Source organism: Anas platyrhynchos, chromosome 22, assembly GCF_047663525.1.
Source record: "Anas platyrhynchos isolate ZD024472 breed Pekin duck chromosome 22, IASCAAS_PekinDuck_T2T, whole genome shotgun sequence".
NCBI classification, from domain to species: Eukaryota; Metazoa; Chordata; class Aves; order Anseriformes; family Anatidae; genus Anas; species Anas platyrhynchos.
This window is the reverse complement of record NC_092608.1, coordinates 3,320,235-3,332,177: the sequence shown is the minus strand read 5'-3', so window position 1 is coordinate 3,332,177 and position 11,943 is coordinate 3,320,235. Positions and strand designations below refer to the sequence as shown.

The window sequence follows — 11,943 nt, the reverse complement described above, 5'->3', positions numbered from 1 at the left end:
CTTGCTGTGTTTGTTTTTTTTTTCCAGTCATGCTTAGTTCTTTACTGTCCCACTGCTTTGTGTAGTCAATATACATTTAATGGTTTGTGTTCAGTATCAGTGGGTTCCTTGGTTTTTGTCATTGTTTGTCTCAGGAATTCAGTTCTTACTGGATTTTACTTTGCTTAACACTGTAATTAACTTGCTATATCCAGTAAGTGCTGTTCTTACCTGTCTCCAGTAACTGTTACAGGTATTTAAGAGTCAGGAGAAAAAAGATGATAGTCATGTTCCTGAGATTCCTAATTCAGCTGTGATAATTTGGCTAATCTTCCATTTTTTTCGTAAGGCATCTCAACCCAGCTATGCGTTGCTGGGAAAATAATACAAGTTCTCCTTCCATCACAGAACGTTTTTTAAGAGCCGTGGGGAAGAACTTATTTTAAATACTACAGAGAAACTCGTCCACATCTACTTTAAAAAGAAAGCCAGTGACAGGATTTGTAACTGCACTGTGAATGTGGAAGACTTGAGATTGCTTAGGTCTTAAAAAAGGAAAAAAAAAAAAAAAGATTTCACAATGAGACAATGGGGAAGGTTTCTCTGTAGACTTCAGATGCTGCGCAGAACAATGGGGTTCACCTAGATGTATAATTCCTACTTAACTACAGTTTACTGTTGAAACTGGTATAGCTACTTGTTTCTGTGCAGATTTTCTTTCAAAAAATTCTTCATTGATGCTGAATGGTAAGGCAGGGGAAAATACAGGCTTCGCTTTTTGAATTGCCTTTGTTAGAGCAACGTGCAGTCAGCATTTGAGAAGCTTTTTGATCAGTCTATTTTTGGGTAGTCTCTGAAAGCATCAAGCAACGCAAAGGTCATATCCAATGTCTAAACAGAAAAAAAAAAAACTTTTTTTCTCTAGTTCTGTCTTTACTGTAATAACCCCTCTTTTTGAGGGGTTGCCTGAAAAATCCAAGATAGATATTATGTTTGATTAAATTTATTCTCTTAATATAATGTAAATATAAGTATGGCTGTCTTTTGGTTCCAGTATTCACTTTGACTTTTTACTTTTTTGTTGTTAAATGGCTTGTATCAGAGTCTTTTGATATGCATATAAATAATTTTCTTTGTGCTTTGGAAATGTTGCTGATTTTAGGTTTCTCGGTGAATGGGGAAAAAAATCGAACTCTTCAGATGAAAGACATCAAAATATGATTTGAAAGAAGTGTAAGAAATGGCTAAATTCAGGTGATAATCTTCTGTTGAAAGGAGCTTATGGAGACTGACCTAGGAAGTTGGACACGTTGGTCAGTCCCCGCTGTCTTCCACATGTTCTTGATTGCAGTCTATAGATGTTCAGAACCAAATCTGTCCAAAAATGTTCAATAAAAGCAGGACAAGGTCTTATTTTAGACCCATAGCATGGCTCAGCTCACCACTCTGAAACTTTTCCTGCTGCCGCTGAGTCCCCGTGGCAATGTCAAACTGCCTGGGAGAGGCTAACAGCCATTGCCAAAAACCCAGCCGAGGGGTGTAGTAAATGCCAGGGAGAGAGCACTGTGGTTATGCCATGTTTTATTTACTTGCATAATACTGGCCACATAAAGGACTGGCAAAACCAAGCCTGGTAATGCTTGAGGATGCTCTGCGTAAAAGTTGAACTGAAAGTTTGTGCGCCGACTGCCTTCATTAACGAGTATTTCATTTGTATTAAAGCATCCTTAAAAAAAACACATCCTTAAAAGGAATCTCAGTGCTTTGTCATTGCTGCTCTAGCATTTGGAGAGTTTTCAGTTTAAATGTATGTAGCAAATTTTAAACTATACCTTGCTTCTGAATATAATGAGGGTTTGTTTTCAGTTTCCTACTGAATAATAATTGACTTACTGAACAAGTAAAGGCTGCTGCTGTTTGTGAAAGCATATTTTTTAAAAGTCTGGCTCGATGTTGTTGAGGGAATAACGGAGTCATGAAGCATAAAGCCACTTAAATATCATTGAGTGTGATCCTGCACTTGGAAGAGATTTGGATATTCCTGCATGCAGATTCTGAGCGTGAAGGTGGTGAAGTTTAGCTGGTCTGGTTTGTGTGCTGTCGGCTCTGCTCTCTTTTGGGAAGGAATGGCTTTAAGGTTTGACTTCTCTCCCATAGCGATTGTTTTCCAAAATACTTGGAAAATAGGAGAAGTAGAAAACCAGTTAGTGTTCTGCCTTACTTTTCTATCTTCTCTCCCACTCATAAACAGTCTCAGAGGAACTGAAGAAAGAAATGAAAAGCAGCAGTCTGGCTAAAACATGCCAGCTGTATTGCTGTGCAGTCCTTCCAGGTACTGCAGGCTAATCGGGTGTCCAAGTGTGCTTCTGTTCCAATGAAATCTTTATGTTTACATGTAAATTGCCAGCAGATCCACTTTGCCCGGTAAGTCTGGATGTGTTTAATTTGAATAAACCATCTGATTACTGTAGGACGTCTTTTATTTGGGCTTCTGCAATAAAGATCGCTGAAATTTCTTGGCACTGGAAGATTTTTCAGTTTGGATCCTGGGTCAATAACATCAGATTAGTAAAATTCCAGTAGCAAATCTGAATAGCTAAACCTGTTAATTCTAGCGTGGTCTATTTTTGGTCTATTCTGGTCTATTTTGGTCTATTCCACGTGCTTGGGTCAGGTGAGGGTTGGACTGCAGTGCTGCTGTGCTGCGCCCCAACCCTGCTGTGTTATTGCTGGTTTGTACAGCAGGAGGGAGTTGCATTCAGGGATTTTGCTTCTGTGCAATAAAATAGGCATCAAAACTAGCTGGTTGTTTTTATGCAGCAATAAAAGTCACGGCTTTACCGTCCCAGTGAGACCAAGGGGCCAGAATCCATCAGCACCTCACCTTTTAGGGCGTAAGGCTGTGTGGGCTATGTTTCATTTCACGTGTGGCTCAGATGTGTAAGGGTTTTCAGCTGTTACCTCGGCATTGCTTTAATTTTCCTCCTTAGGAGAACGAGGATCACCCAGTTCTCCCAACATCCAGACCACGTACGTGACACCACTGAGAGGTACGTACCAGGCCAGAGGTGCTCTCTTTTAAGGCTCAGTCTTTTCATAACCCTATTCAGCATGCTGCCTTTCTGAGTATTTCGATTACAAACTGCAAAAAAAAAAAAAAAAAAAATCAGCTTGCCAAGGGGTGGGAAGAAGTCTGGGGGCGTGGAACACTTGCTGGGAAATTCCCAGCAACCGACATATGAATTTGTTCTGGTTGCCAGCAGTTTGCTGTCATCTCTTCCAAGAGTTTGCTGCAGTCAGAATTTGGTGGGGACGGTGGGGCTGCATTATGGTGGCTGTAGCTTTTTCCTTGCGTTATTCTAGCGTTTCGTTCTTGCTGCTGGCAGTTGTTTTTCCCCCTTGCTTGGGGTTGCAGTGCAAAGAGCATCAATATCCCTTTGGCAAAAAATGCTGCAAGTACTGTGCTCCTGGTAAGTGATTTTTCCCTATATATTTGTTGTACTTGTGTGATATAATATCTATCAGTTAATAATCCAGAAGGGGTGGGAAAGAGCTTGATGAAAGTATTCAGATTAGGAAGCATAACATGGGGAAAAAAAAAGCATTTGTTGAGCACTTGTTATCATTCTAGACTGACAGATTATTTCTGTAACTTTAAATTTAGGGATTCTCTTCTTTGAGAGACAATTCTTTTGCGTGGCTGAGTTTCCTACTGTGTCAGCCTGGTACACTTTTATTGTGGGAGCGGTATCTGAGAAAAGAAGGTATCATTTGTGTTACTTTTTACCTGTTAAAAAGACATTTAACCTATAAATCTTGTGTAATAACAGAAAATTTAAAGTAATTGCTATAGATATTTTTTAAGCCTTTTTTTTTTAGCAAGGCTTACACTACTTAAGACTTGGTGCCTTAAGTTTTTCAGGTGTTTTTAAGAGAGAAATCATTAAAAATTGAGTTACAGATACTAGGCACACAACTTCTGTTGGTCTGTGAAGAAATTCCACATTTACTTATTTTTCCCCTGTGAAGGGAAGCAAGTCTGATTCACAGATCTAGATTAGCAAAGCATGACTTGACGAGAACTGTATTTTTCTCCTTTTTATAAAAAGAGTATAAATTTTAGGTTTTGTGCATTTTTTCCACATCCAAGTATCACTGAAAACGATGCTGAGAAGCACAAATGCAAACTAGCAAGCCTCAAACACTGCAATAGTTGGGTTTCATTATAGTAATGCTTGTGATAGTGTAACCACAATGAACAGATAATTTTGCTGTTCAAGGGGCAATCAATGTTAACTGAATTCAAAGTGTACGTTCACACCCCAAGAAGGTGTTCAGATCCCATCTGTAAGTGTAGTTTCAACTTTAAATCTTGCATGGGGCTCTGTGTGTTTCTTCCACAATGGTTGCTTTTTCTTTTCATAATTCTCAACTACATAAAATTGATGCAGAAGAAATTGAACACAGCATAATTATCTTCAAAGTTGCTGATTGGAAGAAATCATCCCCATTCAACCTGAAATCTAAGACTTGAGGCAGTTGCATTATTCTCAAAACTGTTGAAATCTGAATATTTCTCAACTCAGGTTAAGGAAACGCATGCTTGTAAGCAGACACAGATAATCCTATATATTTAAATTTGGTTACCACTTATTCTGAAAGAGCTCTTACCAGTTTTTTTTGCTTTGTTAGCTAATCTGCTGATCGTGGGGAAATTCCTGCATTTCTTCCTCATCATGTAGGTGGTGAAAATGGAGAAACGAATTATATATAGTGCGGTTGCTCAGAATCTCCTGTTCTTGCTGCTGACAGCACTCAGTAAAATACAGAGGAAAAATCAGAGTGAGCAAGAGGCTTGGTGCTCGTTGTTCACCTACGAAATGGAGAGTGCAGGACTAAAATGAAAGCGTTATGGGAGAATAAGGACTAATTAAGGATAATATTTAGCTTCAGCTGTAAAACCCTAGTCATTAAAGCTGTTCCTGCAGCCTGTGCTGTATGGAGAGAAGCCAGTGAGATGGAAGGAACGTCTCCGACTCCTTTTCAGAGGCTGGTTGTTAGTTTGCTGGTTCAATTTGGACAAGTAGTTTTACTCACAGATCCCAGTGCATAAATCAGTCCTTCCACGAGCATGCTGTGTGTCATACAGGTGGTATCTGGATGCAGACATCCAGAGCCTGGCTCTAAGTGGGTTCTAAATGCAACGTGTGGTGCACGTATGCTGCTGGGAGTGGTAGGAAATGCCCGCCTTACCTCTTCTTCTGTCTAGCTGTAAATAAAATGGAGCTGGTAGCGTTTGATGCTGATGGAGGGTAATGCAGATGTAAATCAAAGCACAGAGCCATTCATTCATGCCTTATGGGCTTTGAGGATGCCAACAGGAAGATGCTACAAGTGTATGTTCTCGAATGCTTCACTAGTGAATTGCCTTGAAACCTAACCAGTCTGTCATCATATTCTCTGTTCCGGATTACTTTGCCTTGAACTGCATGAGATATCTCATACGGGAAGGCAAGATCTGTCACAAAGCCACTGTGTTACATAGATAACAGACCTACTACCATGATAAAAACTGATTTTTTTTTCCTTATTGGCATTGGCTGCAAACCCTGGTATCTAAACCATGTGAGTAGCAGCCTGGAGAAGTGATGCATGGAACACACCGGGATACTGGGAATGCATCAGGGACCTCAACTCTTAGCAAGTCAGCTGGCCTTTATGGCCTGCTTAATTTGCAGGGATGCTATGGGACAAATTTCTTAATTCTGAAATACCTAAAGCTCTGCTGAATGTTGCAGAGTTGTAAGTGGAACTGTGATTTTTCTGGGCACTTGCTCTAGTGTGTAAAAGTGAAGAGGATTTCCTTCTGATAACGATCAATTGCTCCTCCTGCGTGGCCTTTTTTAGGTGAAAGGATGAGAAGTCGCTGCACAGCAACAACAGACACGGTCTGTGCCCCCTGTCAAAACGAATACTTCAGTACTGACTACAGCCACAACTTGTGCAAGAGCTGTACCATCTGCAAAACGAGTAAGTTGGTTGTACAACAGTCAGTCCTCGACAGGAAGCTGGGAGGGAGCCGGTCTGTGTGTGTTTTCCTCAAAGGCTGATGTCATGCAGCCTATCTCCTGAGAAAACTGAGCCCAAAGACTTTCTGGGTTATCGTTTCCATAGCTGGTATCTCCTGGTTGATACCAACGATAGAGCCTTCAAAGGGAAGTGGGCTTACGCTGCCCGAAAATTGGTGTTTCAAGAATCACTGCTAAACTTTGCAGTGTGTTTCTACGCACAGTTGGTGGGCACTGAGAGATTAATCTGTGCTTTCTAATCTCTTTTCTCTCCCTTGTCTAATTTCATGTCTCCCTTTATCATCCTTAGCAAAGGGGAGCGTGGAAGTGAAGAAGTGTGAGAAGACTTCTGACAGAGTTTGCAGGTGTATACCCGGTTACATGCCAGATGACAGATATCCCTTGGGGAGTGGTAAGTTAGGGACACATTATTTCCCAATCTATTGCTTCTGCTTCAGATGAGACAGTTGCTATTTCTAGTACAAAAGCTGTTGTCATTTATCCCGTTGGTATTTCCAAGCAAGTGTTTATAGCAGTTGTGCAAACATCTATTGCATAATTTGAGCTGTCAGAAGTCTTAATGCTCTCATTAATATGCATAATTAGCCTGTAGAGAAGACAGGAAACCTTGCTAGCTGCAGACTAAAATGAACCACTGGGCATGCCATGCTACTTCTGACTCGACAAAGCCTATGGTTTCTGTAGGCTGTGTGCATTTCGTTGGGTCTGTTTTAGAAGCTGTTGGCATAACTACTGCTGAGTTACTCAATTCCTGTTTTTTGTTTTTTTTTTCCAGTGTGCTTACCATGTCCTGAAGGGTTTTATTCCACAGGGGGAAATGGGAACTGTCAACCTTGGACCAAGTATGTATCACTGAGCCCAACGCATTCAGAGCAATGTTTTGGGTTTACCTTTGTAGCCACTGATGCCCAAGTTACGATGTTTAGAATAAACGAGCAGTAAATTCAGTGAAACCACATTGCTGATGACTCCCAAGTCACCAGCACAGTTTCTGTGTACTGATTTGAGACATCTGTCTGCTTTCTGTCCTTTCTAGCTTCACATATGGCAACAGCAGTAGTCTCAGCTTTTTTTAAAAGGTCTGGAGATGTCTGTGGCAAAAAGTTCCCTTGCCAAATGCATCTGTGCTTCAAGGCTACTATATGCATAGATGCTAACAAAAATAGAGCTTCAGTTTTTCTGGTAATAACTTGGATTAGCTTAATTGTTCTTGATGTATCTGTAGAACCTAGGAAAGGTGAAGCCTGAGTGTGTATTGATAGAACAGAGGGATCAGTGTCTACTCTCTTGTTCCATGGAGGTGGCTAATAAAGTCATTACTGCAACTATTTGAAGAATTACACGAACTTATTTTACATCCGTAGCTGCAGCTCTGTTGGGAAAACGACTCTTCGCGCAGGAACAAGAACAGATGATGCTGTTTGCAGCAGCCATGTGACACAGCCAACCCTTCCTCAGAATGCAACATCTGCTTTGGATCTTTCTACTACCAGCCACAGGAATAATACATCACCTACAGTGCTCTCACCCTCCAAATCCAGTGTGATCCCTTCCGTTATTTGCTCAGATGCAAACAGCCCCACAGAGACTAACTGGGGTAAGGAGAGAGTATGACCAAGTCTAGTCTCTCTGTTTGAGAGCTAGTTGGTAATTTTCATTTGAAACAAATTTAATGAGTCTTTCTCATGGAAATTCCAGCTAGAATCATAAATCTTTGTTAGTATATTCTTTCTCTTTTTTTTTTTTTTACCAGGATCTCTATCACTTATCCTTATTTGTCTGATACTGCTTATGGTGTCTGGAATGTCCATCTTCCTGTTGATTATCCAAGCAGCCAAAAAAACGACCAAGAAGAGGCCTTATATGAGCAACCATCAGAGTGAGTATCTCGTTAGGGAGAAAAATATATAGGAAAGAGAATTAGTCAGGGTCACTTGGCCGCTTAGTTGCACTTTGTTTCCATCATAATGAAATCTGCCTGGTATTAAGCACAGATGGTGTTGTGCTGCTCAGCCCACGTTCACTCCTCTTCTTATTCCTGGTGCACTGGAGGTCATAGTATGTCAGGGTTGCAGTGTTATAGAGCAGAGATTCCCCTGCCTGTTGCTGTGTAGAAGGATTGAGTTTCTAGAACTGCTGGAAATTATGTGAAATTATTCCTGTGCAGCTCTTGATTTGACTCATTAGAGCATATACCAGTGTATCATTAACTAATTGACTTGGTTTGTATTCTTCTTTTGCTCTCATTTTTATCTCCTATTTTCTTCTTCTTTCCCCCTTAATCCCTGGGGGGAAAAAAAAAAAGCAATGAATTTGTGCATAGAATTCTACTCAGTACAGAGAGGATCTAAAAGCAAGAATCTTTAAGAGTATATTGTGTGAACTTTTTTGCCCACATAGAAGTGAAATGTCTTGAAGTGTCTTCTGCAAATGCAGGAAACGCTTGACTGAGAAAAACTGTGCTCTCTATTTGGAATTAAGTGGTAGCTTGGCTCTGATTCAGGCAACAGCTGCCTCCTGTTCCACTCAGGGAGCAGTGCTATAGTTTATTTTCACTGTTTCTGGTGCTTAGTCTTTCCTAATACTGGCTGGAAGGTCAAGCAGCGACCAAAAGTCACTCATAGGTGCCTAGTTGTCCATGAACCTAGGAAAATCCCTGGGTTTCCTTTGCCTTCTGCTCTGTACATTATTGTGTGTGTGTGTGTGTGTGTCTTTCAGAAGAAAGGAGCTGTCGAATTCCCGTCCAGGAAGAACAAATTGACTCCAATTCCAGTCTCATCAAAAACTGACTTCACGTTGTGTTACTGTTTCCTGCGTTTCTGAGCCGATCAGTCCTAACGACTAACGTGACACAACTTTCAGCGGCTATCTGTGTGGATGTCTGTAATTGTTTAATTGCACTTCCAGTCCTTTGGGGCTCATTAAGTCATCCCTTTGGCATTAGGACCCATGGGAGTAGCTGCTCTCAAATTGTGACTCTTCCTATTAGGCAGATCCTGTGCACAGCATCCCTGGTACTGGACCTGAGTTGATACAGCCCTCTGCATTCCTAGCCACTTGTCTTTGGGCTGCAGAAAGTGTTTACAAAGCTGTAAGAGCTAATTGCTGAGCAAACTGACATACAGGGAAAAATTAAAAGACCTGCTTTATAACTAGGCTTATATCTTGCCCTACAATTCTGAGGTGCTGAGCAGGACACGTCTCTTCTCTCAGTGGAGCCATTTGCAGGGTTTCAGTTGAGCTCCCAAAGGAGCTCTCTTCCTTTTAGGTGGAGAATCTCCTTGCATGGACCTAGCCAGTTTCCTTTGTGCTTCCATTTTGTTTATCTTTTATTTTCTTAGTCAAAATAAGTGGCATACATCAACTGTGCCTCCAGAGACAGTTGTCACAGCTGCTAATTCTGGTGCTGGCTTTTAAGCAATGATTAAGAGATGGCTATTCAGTGCCACTCTTTTCCTTTCTGCCTTTCTTTTGGGCAAACCCATTGAGAAAATGTCACGTTAACATTGAGCAGTATCCCCACAGGCCAACAAGTGGAATGATTCACCACCACTGAGTAGCTCCAGATCTCCAAGTGTTTGGAAATCTCTGTGAGATCTTCATCTGTGTGGAAAGCAGAATCCGTGTACTCACTGCAAAGGGAATGGTAATTTCTGATTAGAACGTGATTAGTGAAAACTGTAATTCAGAGCAGGGGGAAAGTAGACTGTAGACTTAGTTGCTGTATAAAACTGTTTTGATCTGTAAGCTTTGTACATACAACAAGCTCTGTGCTGCTTCTTGGTGGATGTTCTGTTGTGCTGAATGTCCTGGTGTGTCTATCCCCAGCAAGGCTGCTTCAGTCAAGCTTGAAGAATAAAATAGTGTAGTTTAAACCACTTCTGTGGGAGTTGATTGCTTGCTTCGAAGTAATGCTGTGGATAAAGGAAGAAACACACAAGCAAGTTTGTTTCCAGGTGGTCTGGATTTGGGGAAAACCTTTTTATGTCCTAGGTTTAGTAGCATGTAAATGGACGTTTAGAGTTTTTTCTGCTGATGAATGATAATTTGTGGTGATAATGCCCTAGATGTTCTCTCTTGATAAGAGGCAAGCCGAACTTTTAACACAGTGTGACCATATGGGCCTTCAAGAGTTGTATTTTGGCAAAGATGTGTGAAGATCATGAAACAGTGGATAGGTACCGTTCATATGGATGCTCACTTCTGTGTACTGTCACTTGAATCTGCCTTCAGAACTGAAGTTTTCTTCGTGTGATCTGTTCACAGTTAAAATACACCTGGTTGTTTGCCTGCATGCTGTATGAAATTAATTTTACTTCTGTAATGTTTTTTTTTTTTGTGAGTTAATCGATGTGTCTTTTAAAGAACTTTCAAATTTTAGATAACAAATTCAAAGCCCAATGTCTGAGAGGCAAGTGTTATTTTGAATAGCTTGTGATGTAATTTAAATATCTCAGTGTAAAAGTTTGAGGAAAAAAAGTTTGATATAACTTGAAAGTTATTCAGAATTGTTTTCACTTCAAATACTCCTTAGTAGATAACTCATATTTTATATACATAGTGCCAAAGCATATGGCAAAATATGCAGCACGGAAATGTATTCAAGAATACAGCTGGTTATCTAAAAACATGTTTTTAAACATATGTTTCATTATATGTTATACATATGGTGTACTTAGTGGCTTCCTATTTTGAAGTGCATATACAATGTATATAAATATTTGTATTATATATGAAGTATAGTACTGAGTTTTTCAAATAAATTGTAGTAGTGGCTAGATGTGCGTGTTTGATGTGTATGATTTGGGGAGTACAAAGAAACCAATGGTATTACTCCAGTGTGGGAGCTTAGGATGGGCATTGACTTTTCAGAAGGTTCCTGTACCGGGGCATTTGACCCTTAAAAAATTATTTCAATTGTCAGGGACCTTCTGAAGACTTTAACTTCTAGTTTTTTTGTTAAAGTCATGTGGGGGCCTTTTAGACTACTCTGTTCATCCTGACCTGGTGTGATATCTTGTGATTTTACAAGCATGGTGGAGGGTGCTCTATTAATTGCTAATTAAACTTATTTACACTCAGCTGTTGCACCATCATAGCCACTGACTGCAATGGGAGTAGCCTGAGCCCATGGACCCTGACCTTTCCTGAGACTGCCAATGAGAGGAATTCCCTAATTGTGCTAATTGTGACAAAGAAGGGGTGTGTGAGCTTTTCTCTGCTGTCTCAGCTGAAGTATATCAAAATTATCGGGTAGCTTAGATCTGGACGCAGTGACCTAGCTGCAAGAACAGAGATCCATGCTTTGCTTGAAGTGTAATTCTCACAAAAAGCAGGATCCCCAAATGGGCAAATCCTTGGCTTAGCAGGCTTTAAGTTGACACGCTGTCTGGGTGAGCTGAGCGAGTGGTGTAGCATTGTGCTTTGTGAATTGTGTCTGGTGGCAGTTCCCACCTGAGCTGCGGGGTGGTTCGAGACGATAAGGCTCAGCCCTTTCAAACAAAGTTATGAATGTAGAAGTCTTTGAAAGCGCGCTGTGGTCTAGATGCTGTGAATCGGCGGAGTGCAATGGATGAATCTGGGAAATGGATTCCAGAGAGCACGCGGCCACTTCTCAGAAACAATGCTTATCAGGTCTGTAGCCTGCCCTTCCGAGGCAATACTGCTCGTACCGCGTTTCCACATAACTGAGCACGGTGCAGATAAGCGATGAGCTATTTGAGGCTGTGGGGTAATGATGGCAACACACAGCCCACAGGAACAGACGAGGTGCTTATGGAGGTGTTGCTGTGGTGTGTGCTCACCAGCTGCTTCCACGAATCTTTCTTGTTTTCTGCCCTCTGGTTGAGCTGCACAGGAAGATGCTCGAGTGCTC

At 41.0% G+C, this 11,943-nt stretch overlaps 1 protein-coding gene across 2 annotated transcripts; it reads left to right on the top strand.

Moving 5' to 3' along the window:
* The first annotated feature begins 141 nt into the window (after positions 1 to 141).
* TNFRSF4 (TNF receptor superfamily member 4) lies at positions 142 to 10,861 on the top strand. 2 transcript variants are annotated; one of them, XM_013102716.5, is made up of 7 exons: positions 142 to 3,449; positions 5,887 to 6,009; positions 6,358 to 6,459; positions 6,844 to 6,910; positions 7,433 to 7,665; positions 7,822 to 7,947; positions 8,790 to 10,861. In XM_013102716.5, exons 1-7 carry the CDS (start codon positions 3,218 to 3,220, stop codon positions 8,855 to 8,857), a joined length of 951 nt encoding a protein of 316 aa, XP_012958170.2. In that variant the 5' UTR covers positions 142 to 3,217; the 3' UTR covers positions 8,858 to 10,861. The 2 variants fall into 2 exon arrangements, with proteins under 2 accessions (XP_012958170.2, XP_012957727.2); XM_013102273.5 differs by having other exon boundaries at positions 8,787 to 10,861.
* Positions 10,862 to 11,943: the final 1,082 nt, after the last annotated feature.